Source organism: Schistosoma haematobium, chromosome 2, assembly GCF_000699445.3.
Source record: "Schistosoma haematobium chromosome 2, whole genome shotgun sequence".
NCBI classification, from domain to species: Eukaryota; Metazoa; Platyhelminthes; class Trematoda; order Strigeidida; family Schistosomatidae; genus Schistosoma; species Schistosoma haematobium.
This window is the reverse complement of record NC_067197.1, coordinates 41,360,944-41,378,815: the sequence shown is the minus strand read 5'-3', so window position 1 is coordinate 41,378,815 and position 17,872 is coordinate 41,360,944. Positions and strand designations below refer to the sequence as shown.

At 39.8% G+C, this 17,872-nt stretch overlaps 1 protein-coding gene across 1 annotated transcript; it reads right to left on the bottom strand.

The window, feature by feature from the left end:
• Positions 1–9,552: 9,552 nt before the first annotated feature.
• Positions 9,553–9,861, bottom strand: PIF1_4 (DNA helicase; the record flags this gene model as incomplete). Its single annotated transcript, XM_051219233.1, has 1 exon — positions 9,553–9,861. One exon carries the CDS (start codon positions 9,859–9,861, stop codon positions 9,553–9,555), a length of 309 nt encoding a protein of 102 aa, XP_051068418.1.
• Positions 9,862–17,872: the final 8,011 nt, after the last annotated feature.

Here is a 17,872-nt window from a genome sequence, read left to right as displayed (position 1 = left end):
GAACAAAACAGTGAAAAGCAGCCGAAATTGTGATAAAGACGGGAAAAACGATAAATCTTACCATGGTATCGTTACTTGTAACGCAGCTTGGTAGCCTTGACGACAATACAATTTTTATGACGATATATGCCTGGATCATGCTATTTCATATAAAAATAAATGACTTGTCTACCATCAGTGTAAGGTTAAGTAGAAATAATTGCTATTCTGCGATGCAAATACGGAAAAACTATTATAGCAGCACCTGAATAATGAAGTTTGAAGGACTTCGCGATACCATGTAACGCAAAACGGAAAAACCCCTTTTCAACTAATTATGAAAACGGAAAATAGACTTTCAAATTTATTCATGATTAATTTCGAATTTTGGTTGTGCACAAAGCAGAAATCAAAAAGTAGCGCAAAAAGTGTCGTGATACCCCTGGAGCGCTGCCTATTTCTCCGCGTTAAATCTTGAATATCTATTAACCGAGTTGTCTCATATTCAGCTTTGAGGATTGTGTGATTATGGTCCAATGCCACTACAAACGTACTTACGTATATGTAATTTGCACAGGTGTATATATACGATTTGTTAGTTGTCAGTCCCGATTTACAGTCACACGAAGACCATGTGAGTGCAGTGTTAAAACGACTGGTTGAAAACGGAATGAAGATATATCAAAGTGTGTTTTCGGTGTTCGACCTCTAGAATTTCTCGGGCACACAAAAAACTCAGATTACTCAGATCAAAGAAGAAGTGAACACGGTCAGAAAATACCCCAACTTCTATGCTCCAGTAGAATACATCGCACCGCATAACACCCTTAGACTAATGAAATTGTAGAGCGTTTCACCGCCAACTAAAGGCTGCTCTTATGCCGCCCTCAAAACCTAATCAGTGAACGGAATCCCCGCCATTATTTATGTTGGGAATACGAACAGATGTCAAAAATGACTCTTAATGTTCAGCAGCGGGACCGGTTTTGGGGACGAACTTGAGACTACCGAGTGATTTTATTAACCCTCATACTGACATAAAAGCCTGATTGTTTGAAAGGATCACGAGTTGACCTAGTCTGAGAACGAAACAAAGACTTTGTGAGTATTGATCAATAAGCTAGCTATTCTGATGCATCTCAGCCCCGCTAACAAGGGAGAGAAGTCCAGGTTCGAAATGCGGGAATATATTCCGCAAGCGGCCAGAAGCACAAGCAATAACAACGGGCACAGATCAAACGTATATACACAGCACAAAATTGTCCTTTGGGAAGCGTTACAAAGCAGCACAATAGAAGACAAAACTAACCAATAGCGTTTAAGATTCTCGCAATTGGGAAATACGACATGAAGGTAAAAATGTGCGCTTTTGGTGCGAAAGCAATAAATTCAAAATTTTAGAATAAAGTTACAAAAATAAGGTATTTATCAAATGTGTCCTGGGGATCTAACATCGCCAACAGGAAATTACGTAGATCAACTACGTGTACATTTGTCCAAACTCAAACGAATTACCACTTGTGAACAATCGCGAGCCACATTCGTATCTAGGGATCTAAGCAATCGCACGCAAGTTTCGATAAGGTGTGATGAAATTAAAGCACTGCTTAGCCCCCTTCGAAGGTCCTTTCAACGTTATCTCAAAGAAATCTAAATATTTCGTGATAGACTAAAACTGGTTTAACTAGATCGTAAACCACGGTATATGCTGTTAGACCTCTAGTGGCGTCGGTCCCTAACCACACAATCCTCAAAGCTGAAAACGAGACAACTAAGAACCCCTATATCCGCTGATGGTGGTAAGACGGTCCTGCCGAATTGAATCATTCCTTTCAAGGGATTGTGCTTTACCTAAGTCCATCCGGCAGTCGAAGGCATACAAGCAACACGAAGCCAAGTTTATCGGTGGTGTGACTTATGGCGCGCACGTGATATCAAAACCTGATGACTTCTATGATGCGTTGAAAACGCGATTGTATGGTACGCTAGATGGTGGCGGCCTTAAAGTCTCCGACCTAAGCACATCATCGCACATATGGTCACGTCCCCGGAAGGCATGTTTTCTTGGATGTATCGTAAGGCGATACAACTGAGGGTCATACCCTAAAAACAAAGGTAAGAGGATCAAGGTGCGGAAGAGGTAGTGGTGACCTAAACTGTAAATGTAATTGCGTGAAGGCAGAATCGTTGATGCATATCCTTCAGGAACGCAAACTTATTCAGCGACTGCGTATCGCTCGGCATAATAGGGTAATGTCGAAGCTAGAAGGTTCCTTGAGGAGGGCAGGCTTCTCGGTAATTCTTTGTTTATTTACATTTATCTGTTTATTTTGATGATCGCCCACTACTTTTCTAGTAATCTATCAGCCTTTGTGCGTCTTCTCGTGTACAACTTGCTGCTACATCTACTTTTACCTAGTTTCTAACCAAGTTCAAACTGGGCTACAACTCAGCTTTTCACAATCCAAATCCAGCTTTTCGCCATTTCCCGAAAGTCCATTTACGTTCATCTGTTTAGTTTGATAATCACTCACCATTTTTCAGTAACTTATCATCCTTACTGCATCTTTTGTGTACAACGTGTTGCTGCATCTATTTCGAAATAGTTTCTTATCTAATCTACCTAACCATTAACCGTTTCTGAGACATGTTGGAAGGTAGGTACTTCATAATTTTACGGATCACAAACCGCTGACCAGATAAATACTCACCCTTAACGATATATCACAGTCCATAAGTGATATCCGACATGCGGAAGGTCAGGAAAACTAGGCAGCAGATGTATTATCTTGACTAGAAGTGAACGTGATATTACAGTCTATAGTAAAGTTCGAGACTTTTGGAGACAAACAAAAGATCAAGAATTACGAAACCTACGTACAACAAACAACTCTTTTCTCAAACTAAAGCAGTTACCATAGCTTATTGATGGTATTCTGATTTGCTGTGATACGGCCAAGGTAATGCCACGACCTTACCCTCTCCAAAAGTATGAGAAGAACACTGTTTATTAGCTTTCACTCTTTGTCTGAAAGCTTCGACTAAACTAATCAGTGCCAGATTTATATGGACAAATTTACAAAATGATGTACAAAAATGGGTTGGCTAGTGTTCGGCATATTCATCGTCACACAATTTCACCCATCGGCATGTTATCACAACCACATACACGTTTCGCCCATGTGCCTATCGACTTATTAGGCCTGTAACAGCTTAGGTTGGTTGGTTAGAAGTTGACCTCAAACAAGCAAGCATATGCCAAAAACAGTATAGTTTAAGTATTCATTCACTTCCTTATTTTGTATAAGCGTTATATTTCCTATTATCTTATAATGAATGTTGAGAGGCTTTGTTTGTCTGAACAAATAATCCCACTCTCCACTGTGACTGCGCGAGGATCTAAATAAAGACATGTAGCAGTATCAAAAACCGTTACATGTGACTTTACTAATGCAAGTTTGTTTTCCTTGTTTCAGGGCAACAGAAAGTAGACGTACTAGAAGAAGAAGAACAAGCCTTGCGCAAGTTAAACCTGCGGGTTAATGAGTAAAACCATTTTGTAATAGACTTCCCGTTTTTGTACTTAAACCGCGTAACTCAATTTTTTTTAATATATCTATGTTGTGCTCGTACGCCGTGTTCTCACTTGAGTAGCATCTGTCGGTTCTGACTGTTGTGTGGTGTTTCAGATCGCTCCTGCTCGCAGATCAACGCTAATAGTACGTGCTACAGACCTATTCACTAGTTTGATTTCTTCTGTCAATAGCACGACGGTTACCTAGGAGCACGAAACTAGTGAGCCCTATTGAACAAAAATCTAACCTCATTTTTGTTATTAGTATTATTTTTGACTTAGTTGTGAAAGTAGACCTTCTGATTATCCGTAAACTCCGGGCCCGAGCTGGCAACTTTGGGGAAATCTCCAAAGTGAAATAGCCTTCCCCAAAGTTTTGGGGTTTGGGTCTCATTTCTCCAAAATTTACTATAGCGGCTTCCCCAAAATGGGCCAAATTTCCCCAAAGTTGGCAGCTCAGGCTAAGTTGGGTATATACATAGTTCTTTTTTTATCTTAAGCTATTCGTGTTTTAGTAACCATTTTCCATGCTAATTCCATTACTATATTGGTCACATTCCTCATGTCAGACTCAATACAAACCAAAAACCTGGGTGATTTGTCACCAGTGGAGATAGACACTGTTATGATTACGAAATCCCGACTTCCAGAATTTGATCGTAATGATCCTGAGATGTGTTCAGCTCAACTAGAGCATTATTTCACGAGACACAATGTTAAAGCTGAAGGAATTCGCTATAGAGATTTGTGTTCTATCGTTCCTCCTTCAGTCGCCAAAGAAGTCCGTGACTTGATTTTAAGTCCACTATCACTACAACCATATACCATCTTAAGACGAGGGAGAATTGGATGGGATTGTCGTGCGCTGAAGGTTACCAAGACTAGTAAGAATCCTCCGGGTAATGATAAGCTGAAAGATAAATCAAAAGAAGGCGGCAGCATCTGGTCGGGAAATATTTGTAATAATTTTAAAATACTTGCCTTCATGCTTAACACGCTTAAAATGAAAATTTGGGTGAAGAGGATGATCTGGAAATCACTACTTTAAGATAAATTGTTCGATATTTCTTAACTTTCATCAGTAAGCGAGCTGTTAGGTTAGAGTGTTCCATCAAAGTGATGAGAAATTGGCGTGAGAAACCATGGCGTGCTCCCTCTGTATCTCAAGCCTGAACTCAGATTCATCACGTCGTGGTGATCAACCGCTGAATATGTTCGCATTCCTGGAGAATATGCATCAACGTTTCTGCCTTACTGTACTACATTTACAACTTGAATCACCATTACCTTTTCTGCCCATTGACGCTCTTGCCTTCCTTTTTAGGGTACGACCCCTAAGTCGTATCGCGTGCGATGTGCTCAGACCGGAGACTTCAAGGCCACCACCATCTAGGGTGCCGTACAGTCGCGTTCTCCACGTATCTTACAAGTCATTAGGCTTTGATATCACCTGTCCGCCTAGAGTCATACCACCGATAATCTTGACTTCGTATTGCTTGTATGCCTCCTACTGCCGGATGGCCTGTAGTAATGCACAATTCAGCGAATTTAAAACCTTTAGTCTTTGGGACCGTCTGATTTCTGCCAGAGGATATAAAGATTTAATACCAATCCCTCCACCACGCACTCGTGCATAGATATAGCCATTATTCGTGTCATGTGGTAGAACAAGCCACTGACAAACTGGCATACTGTTTTATTATTGCCATCCGATGAAATGGTGTCAGAGGTGCATTGGTAATGTCATTTAGAAACTCCCAGCCATAATATTTATTGACTGCTGCATGAAACCACCGTGGTTAAACCATATTTCCAGATATTTGAAATATCAGTATGGGGGTTGTGGAGATTGTTAAGTTTTTGATTGAGATCATGAGTCAATTGATGTTAGACCACCGTTGGAAACCTGGAAGCACTGGACGGCCGTTTCGTCCTAGTATGGGACTCCTCAGCAGTGCGCATCCACGACTTCTCACTAGAACTCCGAGAATTCCCTCACGAAGCTAGTCACTAGTGAGCACATGTTAATTATCAGTATGGGGGTTGTGGAGATTGTTAAGTCGTGACCAATGGAGCTAATCCGTGTCGGGTAGAGACAGGTATCTACCTTAGTACAATGGAAGTTGGTCGCGCAATTTCGTGGATTGGTTGATGTTAGACACTAACACTATTGGATGCCGGCTCAGTGGTCTAATGGTTAAGTGCTCAGGCGCGAAGCCAGTAGGTCCTAGGTTCGAATCCCGCGGGGTGCGGAATCGTGGATGCGCACTGCTGAGGAGTCCTACGCTAGGACGAAACGGCCGTCCAGTGCTTCCAGGTTTCCAACGGTGGTCTAACATCAATTGACTCATGATCTCGACCAAAAAATATTTGAAATAGTCAGTGACACTTATGGGGTCTAAGGATACCCCGCCAATATTATATGTGTGAGGGACAACACACATGCTTTTTAATCTCCCACTCTCAGCGACGGTCAGGCTGCGCGATTTCTGCACGTTGATACTCAAACCAGCTTGTTGCAATCCTGCGGATAGCATGTCAAGGTTGTGTTGCATCCCCGCAGTATTCTCTGCGAAGATCATCATATCGCCCGCGAACAAAACCGAGTCAACCCTCTGGCTGCCCAGCTTCGCCTCGTGCTCGCGGGTTGTTAACCGGGTCACCTCATCCATACACACAACGAATAGAAGTGGAGAGAGCGGATCTCCCTGCCTCACTCCTCTACCGACTTTTGTTATTTCATTACGTACGAATGCTTTTGAAGATTTTTAGCAACTCGAGATATACGATACCAATGGCCTCGGTGCCCCATATGCCTCAGCCACTCGTTCAATTGTGTCGTGTCATATGCTTTCGAAGTGTCGAACAAACACATTACAAAGTTGTGTTTAGCGAGTCGTGCCTCGCGTAAAAGAATGTGCACTGATACGACGCCCTCAAAGCATCCATCTCGTTTTAGAAACGGCAATTGAGGATGTAGGTCTGTTATCACAGTAGCCCGTCGTTTCGCAAGGCCGCTGTGCAGGCATCTAACGACTACTGACGTAATTGATACCGGCCTACAACCCCCGAACCCTGGGGGCTTCGCTTTTCGGGGTAAATACGACACACGCAAGATTTAAGTGATCCGGGACCATTTCAAACACTAGCATCACACTGAAGGGCACCGTCGTGTACGGGAAAGATCTTTGGGCATATCTGTTCAACCGACATCGCCCTTGGTCCATTGTTATGGCCGACGCGTTCAGGGCGTATATTTGTCATTATCATAGTTTGTTTTGAAGAGTGAGGACAGTGTGCAAAACCCTTCCTCACATACTATCCAAATTTTCAAGAGGTGTGCCTAGCGTGGCAGGGATCCTGAATGATCCGGTTGTTGAAAGCTACAAAAAGACGTCTTGTGGGTCTGAAATGGAATCCTCATACCGTCAAGGAGCCTGAAAGACTTGTTAACGTGCATCCTTGCACGGATAATGAAAGGCTACTGGATAGTACATGGCGCCTAAAGTTCATACAAGCGGTCACTACGACATGTGACAAACAGCACGAGCTATATAAACTGGCTAACGCCCTGAACGCGTCGGCCATAACAATGGACCAAGGGCGATGTCAGTTGAACAGATATGACCAAAGATCGTTCCCGTACACGAGCAAAGCTCCACAGGAGCGGGCCTTGCCAAGGAGACCGTGGAGCCCAGTATGTCGCGAGTTAAGCATATTAATCGGCGACTATTACAGGAAACAATCAGCTCGAACATGAAAAGAGGGGCACTTAGAGTCCTCTCTGGTACCTGGAAGTCAACATGTAAAGGGAAGCCACTCCTGCCGAATGACTTGAATGCATAATAGAGAGACTCATTCTCAAGTGGGGGCGTTACTGACGACCGTTCGGTAACGTCAAGGTTGCCTCGCACATGGTCCCTGGTTGAACCTATCACCTCAATCAAGGTACACGCTGCGCTAAAAGCACGGGTAAGTCTGCGCCCAGACCCGATGGAATAAGTCCTCGGGTAACGAACAAGCGTAAACCTGAACGCACAACGGTGCTCTTCAATCTGATGCTAGTGCTTGAAATGGTCCCGGATCACTTAAATCTTGCGTGTGTCGTATTTATCCAGAAAAGCGCCCCCCAGAGTTCTAAGTGTGTACTGAGACTCAAAGTATCCATCTCGTTTTAGAAGCGCCAATTGAGAATGAAGGTCCGGTATCGCGGTATGCTATCGTCTCGCAATGCCGCTATGCAGGCATCTTACAGCTACTGACGTAGTTGATACCGACCTAAAATCCCCGAACCCTGGAAAGTTTCGATTTTCGTGGTAAATACTACACATGCAAGATTTAAGTGATCCGGGACCATTTCAAGCACTAGCATCAGATTGAAGAGCACCGTTGTGCGTTCAGGTTTACGCATGTTCATTAACTGAGGACTTACTCCATCGAGTCCGGGTGCAGACTTAAATATCAAAGCGTCCAGTTAGAAATCTTATCTTAGTCGTGAGGTTATTGTCAATTATGAACAATCAGTTGTAGTATATCGACTTATTTCACCGTTGTAGTTATTGATTTTGTTATTGTTATTATTCTACCTGTAAAAATTTCAACTATCGTTTCCGCCCCAAATATGTTAGTATGTCGAATACCTTATGTTTGAATTCTATGTCGCTTTGTTTATTCCAGATATTTGAATGTGGATAAGCCTATGTAGCCCTTAGTCGGTGTCTAATTTAAATGGTTTATACTTACTCAGTTGGCGCCCTGAAGTGATATGTCCAGATCCTAATGTGATAAAATTTTATGCCAAAGTTAGAGAGACCAATAATGAAATTAAAAACAAGATTATATGATAATATTTTTACAATTTTCTTTATCCAATTTTTCTTCAAAAAGAAACTATCCTCCTAAATCGATCCATTTTAATCATTTTTATGTGAATGAAATGAATATTTACAAATGAGTAAATTTGAGGTTAAGTTAGACGAATCTTATCTAATTTCGATAACTAAGTTGATTACAGTATATAGTAATGAACGTCGACTTATTTATCACTGAACACAAAAAATATTTACTGGGTGGAAACATGGAAAATATGATAACGAATATGACCTTAATAAATTCAGAATGATGATGACTCTTGAATGATCTGTGAATCACTACTTTAAGATCAATTGTTTGATATTTCTCAACTTTCATCAGTAAGCGAGCGGTTTCTCCTTCAAATATTTTACAAATTATGTTTTTACTTACGCCTGTTACGTAGAGAAGCACAGGCCACTGACTACCATTCTCTATCCAATTATATCCTGTGCAATCCATTCCAGTAGAGGAACTAGAAATCCTAGCTGAATGTTCACCGGTTCAGAAATGGATAGGCAACCACCGGGATAAGTGGCTTGTGGCAGCCTTTTTGGTGTCTGGACTGGACCATGTGTACGGCTAGGCCAATTAGGTCTGGTGTTATGGCAGAGCAACAACCATAAACCGTGCTCAGGATTTGGGGGTACGGGGGTCGACACGATACCTAACTGTGGCATGAGCGTGAGGATACTAAATCGTTTGCAGACGACTTAATGTTTCGTCGGGGAGACGTAAGTGATCGAGCAGCTTTCACATTGCGAGGCATTGAATGCTATCCCTGCTTGACGTAATGATTTGAGGATATGTTCTTCTATCATTTCCCGTATGATACTGGACTTCGATCTGCTCTAACTTGTGTCTGAAATTGATTGGTGAATAGTGATATTTTATACACTGTCCTGGTATAATTACTATGATTTATCAAATCATTTATTTTTTCTTCATTACTTTTTAATTACAAAGTGCCAATTTCATTATCACTAGTAACAGAAGATACTCCGTTGAGAGTTTTAGAGTAACAACAATGTTGGAAACAAAAGATTGTGAGTTAATCGGTTGAGAACGTACGTATTCTGCAAACATGGACGCCAACTACTTTGAACTAAATTATTTATTACGAAAATAAAACATTTTAGTCCGTCACACTACTGCAAAATACGAACTTTTGACAGAGCTAATTCTGCATATTCCAATGTTATCCCCTGACTTTTACGGATGCATATTGCCCAAGCCAGAGTTAGTGGTAATTGACGTCGACTTGCGATTTCTTTTGCATCAATCCCACGAATCGTCCACTTTTCAGTTTGCACAACATGTAAGATGCCATTAGATCCATTCGCTTTTGCGGGATAAAATCGAACTTCAGGAAGACCAGTATCACTGTTTATCTTTTCTACTATGCCTCGTGCTCCGTTGACAAGTCCACGGCTAGTATCCAAGTTTCTTAGTAGCATTACCTAAAGTTTTATATTTACAACAGGCTGTTAAAAGAATAAACCGATTCATGCAATTTTGGACAATATGCCAAGTATAAATTTAGATCTAATTCTTAATTGTACTTTTACTGCTTTTTGGTTGTTAAAAGTGTGAGGGGTGTAAAGCAAGTTTAAAAGTGTCAAACTTTGAGCGTTGGTAGAATTCACTTCATGACATAATGCTCATAAGAATGAGAATTTATATTCAACCCTGACGCATACTTTTATGTGAACGCACATATCACTGATTCAAAACTTTCTAAATGGTATGCACAACACAATACAGAATGAGATAAACTGCGATAAATAAACGTGTTCTTACTTGAGCACCAACTTTTAAATTCAGTACAAAAGGAGCTGAGCAAGATGAATCTATTGTAGTTGAAATACCTTTTCCAACTCCCTTGTCTTGAGATCGATAAACTTTACACGAGCCTATTTGAATAAGTGAACAAGGAAATAAGAAAATTCGTAAATAAATTTCATGGAAACTGTGACGTTTAACGTTATACTAACACTAACTGATTTGGTATTACATATAAAAATATGTTCATTTACATCACCTAGGTAAAACCTCTGGAGTGTATTAGAAAGTACTTTTGATTCAGAATATATTTTAAATGGGTAGATGTTGGGATTTCTGGAGTTGAAATTCTCAAATGTATGATGTTAACATTAAAAGGCGTTCTCTAACAATTCCTTGGATTTTACCACATTGTTTTTCTATCGAATAAGATCTACTTTTAAGTTTATCCAACCCTCTGCCCACTTTGTTTCAAGACTGACATTAAAACGAATGTGGTTTCTCTTTATCCGCAACCTTTAGTTTTTTTCCGTATGACTATAAATATTAAATAAGTGGTTGGTTGAAGTGTTATTGAAATATATGCTCAATATTTCAATATTGCGACCCCGTATGTCGCGAATAAGACATATTATTCGGCGACTATTACAGGAAACAATCAGCTCGAACATGAAAACAGAGGTACATAGAGACCACTCTGATACCTGGAAGTCGACATACAAAGGGAAACCACCCCTGCCGAATGACTTTACCGCATACTATATATGTTTTTATATGTAATGCCAAATCAGTAAATACTTTTTGTGTTCAGTGATAAGTCGACGTTCATTACTATATACTGTAATCATGTTAGTTATCGAAATTAGATAAGACAGTTATTGGATAAACTTAAAAGTAGATCTTATTCGATAGAAAAACAATGTGGTAAAATCCAAGGAATTGTTAGAGAACGCCTTTTAATGTTAACATCATACATTTGAGAATTTCAACTCCAGAAATCCCAACATCTACCCATTTAAAATATATTCTGAATCAAAAGTACTTTCTAATACACTCCAGAGGTTTTACCTAGGTGATGTAAATGAACATATTTTTATATGTAATACCAAATCAGTTAGTGTTAGTATAACGTTAAACGTCACAGTTTCCATGAAATTTATTTACGAATTTTCTTATTTCCTTGTTCACTTATTCAAATAGGCTCGTGTAAAGTTTATCGATCTCAAGACAAGGGAGTTGGAAAAGGTATTTCAACTACAATAGATTCATCTTGCTCAGCTCCTTTTGTACTGAATTTAAAAGTTGGTGCTCAAGTAAGAACACGTTTATTTATCGCAGTTTATCTCATTCTGTATTGTGTTGTGCATACCATTTAGAAAGTTTTGAATCAGTGATATGTGCGTTCACATAAAAGTATGCGTCAGGGTTGAATATAAATTCTCATTCTTATGAGCATTATGTCATGAAGTGAATTCTACCAACGCTCAAAGTTTGACACTTTTAAACTTGCTTTACACCCCTCACACTTTTAACAACCAAAAAGCAGTAAAAGTACAATTAAGAATTAGATCTAAATTTATACTTGGCATATTGTCCAAAATTGCATGAATCGGTTTATTCTTTTAACAGCCTGTTGTAAATATAAAACTTTAGGTAATGCTACTAAGAAACTTGGATACTAGCCGTGGACTTGTCAACGGAGCACGAGGCATAGTAGAAAAGATAAACAGTGATACTGGTCTTCCTGAAGTTCGATTTTATCCCGCAAAAGCGAATGGATCTAATGGCATCTTACATGTTGTGCAAACTGAAAAGTGGACGATTCGTGGGATTGATGCAAAAGAAATCGCAAGTCGACGTCAATTACCACTAACTCTGGCTTGGGCAATATGCATCCGTAAAAGTCAGGGGATAACATTGGAATATGCAGAATTAGCTCTGTCAAAAGTTCGTATTTTGCAGTAGTGTGACGGACTAAAATGTTTTATTTTCGTAATAAATAATTTAGTTCAAAGTAGTTGGCGTCCATGTTTGCAGAATACGTACGTTCTCAACCGATTAACTCACAATCTTTTGTTTCCAACATTGTTGTTACTCTAAAACTCTCAACGGAGTATCTTCTGTTACTAGTGATAATGAAATTGGCACTTTGTAATTAAAAAGTAATGAAGAAAAAATAAATGATTTGATAAATCATAGTAATTATACCAGGACAGTGTATAAAATATCACTATTCACCAATCAATTTCATACACAAGGTAGCTCAATCCAATAATATCCCTTAACGCAAGCAACGTGTCAATTCCTAAACAACAACAATAATAAACCAAAATGATAACCTACCTCCAGGAACCATTGAAAACAAACAATTAGAAGTTACCATGTTTCTCTATCTTGGCAGAATATTTAACAACGAAGGATCGGCAGACAAATTGATCTCACAAAATATAGCCAAATCAAGGAATGCTCTAATCAGAATATCATCTACCCTATAAAGTAAAGAACAATCTGTCAAGCAAAATAAAGATAATCAATACATTAATAATTCCTCATCTTACAGTCTAGAATTCATAATCCTAAGAAAATAGGACTGGTCGAGACTAGAAACCGTCCTCAACACAGCACGACATATAATCCTAAACATCAATGACAGAAAGGAACTTGACATAGAACAACTGCATGAAAAAATACAACTCCCAAACATTGCAACGAAAATAATGCAAAATCGACCTAACTTATGGTATACGGCAAACAAAAGATCAGATAACTTGATGACCAAAACCTTAACAAGTCACATAGCGAACTCGTCAAAACACCGAATTGCACACACAAAAAAATTGGATCAGACAATTAACTCAGGACGTTAATGAAATGAAAGACAAGCTACCTACGAATTGGCAGAAGCATCCAACGAAAGTAAAAATTGAATCTACAAACACACATCAGCCCAAAATAATCGGTCAAAGACAACTTACATACTCATGTCAGGACATAAACTACAATCGAATGTTGGCCACAAAAAAAGAAATGAGTCGACACTTTAGAAATCATCATAATACATCCACTCCAAATCTCACTACAACAAATTTACAGTGCCCCCTAACAGATTGCAATAAAACATACAAAACAATCGGTTGGCTAAATAGACATACCAAATCGTGCCACCCTCAATACTCTCAACATCGAACAACAAAACACACACGCACCAAACGAATAACACACAACCATGCCTATATATATATGTCAAAATAATATTAGATGATATATATAACTATAATAAACAACAAGTGTCTGTGTTAGGATATTTATTGATTAATCGCGTGATCTATGTTCAGTATATCCACAAACTGAGAAACATGAATCTTGAAAATGCGTAGTGTTGGACGTAGCATGGGATAGCTTGTATCCATCCTTGTTTTAGGACTGCCTCACTCACTGTTATCACCCACTAAGACTTAGAGGTCACGTAAAAACTGTGACGGCGATCTATCATCCAGTGTTTCTCCTTGGAAAAGCCTTTGGATTCTATGACTGTCTGGTAATGATAAACGGCTCATTATCCCTCGTCTTAAGATGGTATATGGTTGTAGTGATAGTGGACTTAAAATCAAGTCACGGACTTCTTTGGCGACTGAAGGAGGAACGATAGAACACAAATCTCTATAGCGAATTCCTTCAGCTTTAACATTGTGTCTCGTGAAATAATGCTCTAGTTGAGCTGAACACATCTCAGGATCATTACGATCAAATTCTGGAAGTCGGGATTTCGTAATCATAACAGTGTCTATCTCCACTGGTGACAAATCACCCAGGTTTTTGGTTTGTATTGAGTCTGACATGAGGAATGTGACCAATATAGTAATGGAATTAGCATGGAAAATGGTTACTAAAACACGAATAGCTTAAGATAAAAAAAGAACTATGTATATACCCAACTTAGCCCGAGCTGCCAACTTTGGGGAAATTTGGCCCATTTTGGGGAAGCCGCTATAGTAAATTTTGGAGAAATGAGACCCAAACCCCAAAACTTTGGGGAAGGCTATTTCACTTTGGAGATTTCCCCAAAGTTGCCAGCTCGGGCCCGGAGTTTACGGATAATCAGAAGGTCTACTTTCACAACTAAGTCAAAAAAATAATACTAATAACAAAAATGAGGTTAGATTTTTGTTCAATAGGGCTCACTAGTTTCGTGCTCCTAGGTAACCGTCGTGCTATTGACAGAAGAAATCAAACTAGTGAATAGGTCTGTAGCACGTACTATTAGCGTTGATCTGCGAGCAGGAGCGATCTGAAACACCACACAACAGTCAGAACCGACAGATGCTACTCAAGTGAGAACACGGCGTACGAGCACAACATAGATATATTAAAAAAAAATTGAGTTACGCGGTTTAAGTACAAAAACGGGAAGTCTATTACAAAATGGTTTTACTCATTAACCCGCAGGTTTAACTTGCGCAAGGCTTGTTCTTCTTCTTCTAGTACGTCTACTTTCTGTTGCCCTGAAACAAGGAAAACAAACTTGCATTAGTAAAGTCACATGTAACGGTTTTTGATACTGCTACATGTCTTTATTTAGATCCTCGCGCAGTCACAGTGGAGAGTGGGATTATTTGTTCAGACAAACAAAGCCTCTCAACATTCATTATAAGATAATAGGAAATATAACGCTTATACAAAATAAGGAAGTGAATGAATACTTAAACTATACTGTTTTTGGCATATGCTTGCTTGTTTGAGGTCAACTTCTAACCAACCAACCTAAGCTGTTACAGGCCTAATAAGTCGATAGGCACATGGGCGAAACGTGTATGTGGTTGTGATAACATGCCGATGGGTGAAATTGTGTGACGATGAATATGCCGAACACTAGCCAACCCATTTTTGTACATCATTTTGTAAATTTGTCCATATAAATCTGGCACTGATTAGTTTAGTCGAAGCTTTCAGACAAAGAGTGAAAGCTAATAAACAGTGTTCTTCTCATACTTTTGGAGAGGGTAAGGTCGTGGCATTACCTTGGCCGTATCACAGCAAATCAGAATACCATCAATAAGCTATGGTAACTGCTTTAGTTTGAGAAAAGAGTTGTTTGTTGTACGTAGGTTTCGTAATTCTTGATCTTTTGTTTGTCTCCAAAAGTCTCGAACTTTACTATAGACTGTAATATCACGTTCACTTCTAGTCAAGATAATACATCTGCTGCCTAGTTTTCCTGACCTTCCGCATGTCGGATATCACTTATGGACTGTGATATATCGTTAAGGGTGAGTATTTATCTGGTCAGCGGTTTGTGATCCGTAAAAATTATGAAGTACCTACCTTCCAACATGTCTCAGAAACGGTTAATGGTTAGGTAGATTAGATAAGAAACTATTTCGAAATAGATGCAGCAACACGTTGTACACAAAAAGATGCAGTAAGGATGATAAGTTACTGAAAAATGGTGAGTGATTATCAAACTAAACAGATGAACGTAAATGGACTTTCGGGAAATGGCGAAAAGCTGGATTTGGATTGTGAAAAGCTGAGTTGTAGCCCAGTTTGAACTTGGTTAGGAAACTAGGTAAAAGTAGATGTAGCAGCAAGTTGTACACGAGAAGACGCACAAAGGCTGATAGATTACTAGAAAAGTAGTGGGCGATCATCAAAATAAACAGATAAATGTAAATAAACAAAGAATTACCGAGAAGCCTGCCCTCCTCAAGGAACCTTCTAGCTTCGACATTACCCTATTATGCCGAGCGATACGCAGTCGCTGAATAAGTTTGCGTTCCTGAAGGATATGCATCAACGATTCTGCCTTCACGCAATTACATTTACAGTTTAGGTCACCACTACCTCTTCCGCACCTTGATCCTCTTACCTTTGTTTTTAGGGTATGACCCCTCAGTTGTATCGCCTTACGATACATCCAAGAAAACATGCCTTCCGGGGACGTGACCATATGTGCGATGATGTGCTTAGGTCGGAGACTTTAAGGCCGCCACCATCTAGCGTACCATACAATCGCGTTTTCAACGCATCATAGAAGTCATCAGGTTTTGATATCACGTGCGCGCCATAAGTCACACCACCGATAAACTTGGCTTCGTGTTGCTTGTATGCCTTCGACTGCCGGATGGACTTAGGTAAAGCACAATCCCTTGAAAGGAATGATTCAATTCGGCAGGACCGTCTTACCACCATCAGCGGATATAGGGGTTCTTAGTTGTCTCGTTTTCAGCTTTGAGGATTGTGTGGTTAGGGACCGACGCCACTAGAGGTCTAACAGCATATACCGTGGTTTACGATCTAGTTAAACCAGTTTTAGTCTATCACGAAATATTTAGATTTCTTTGAGATAACGTTGAAAGGACCTTCGAAGGGGGGCTAAGCAGTGCTTTAATTTCATCACACCTTATCGAAACTTGCGTGCGATTGCTTAGATCCCTAGATACGAATGTGGCTCGCGATTGTTCACAAGTGGTAATTCGTTTGAGTTTGGACAAATGTACACGTAGTTGATCTACGTAATTTCCTGTTGGCGATGTTAGATCCCCAGGACACATTTGATAAATACCTTATTTTTGTAACTTTATTCTAAAATTTTGAATTTATTGCTTTCGCACCAAAAGCGCACATTTTTACCTTCATGTCGTATTTCCCAATTGCGAGAATCTTAAACGCTATTGGTTAGTTTTGTCTTCTATTGTGCTGCTTTGTAACGCTTCCCAAAGGACAATTTTGTGCTGTGTATATACGTTTGATCTGTGCCCGTTGTTATTGCTTGTGCTTCTGGCCGCTTGCGGAATATATTCCCGCATTTCGAACCTGGACTTCTCTCCCTTGTTAGCGGGGCTGAGATGCATCAGAATAGCTAGCTTATTGATCAATACTCACAAAGTCTTTGTTTCGTTCTCAGACTAGGTCAACTCGTGATCCTTTCAAACAATCAGGCTTTTTATGTCAGTATGAGGGTTAATAAAATCACTCGGTAGTCTCAAGTTCGTCCCCAAAACCGGTCCCGCTGCTGAACATTAAGAGTCATTTTTGACATCTGTTCGTATTCCCAACATAAATAATGGCGGGGATTCCGTTCACTGATTAGGTTTTGAGGGCGGCATAAGAGCAGCCTTTAGTTGGCGGTGAAACGCTCTACAATTTCATTAGTCTAAGGGTGTTATGCGGTGCGATGTATTCTACTGGAGCATAGAAGTTGGGGTATTTTCTGACCGTGTTCACTTCTTCTTTGATCTGAGTAATCTGAGTTTTTGTGTGCCCGAGAAATTCTAGAGGTCGAACACCGAAAACACACTTTGATATATCTTCATTCCGTTTTCAACCAGTCGTTTTAACACTGCACTCACATGGTCTTCGTGTGACTGTAAATCGGGACTGACAACTAACAAATCGTATATATACACCTGTGCAAATTACATATACGTAAGTACGTTTGTAGTGGCATTGGACCATAATCACACAATCCTCAAAGCTGAATATGAGACAACTCGGTTAATAGATATTCAAGATTTAACGCGGAGAAATAGGCAGCGCTCCAGGGGTATCACGACACTTTTTGCGCTACTTTTTGATTTCTGCTTTGTGCACAACCAAAATTCGAAATTAATCATGAATAAATTTGAAAGTCTATTTTCCGTTTTCATAATTAGTTGAAAAGGGGTTTTTCCGTTTTGCGTTACATGG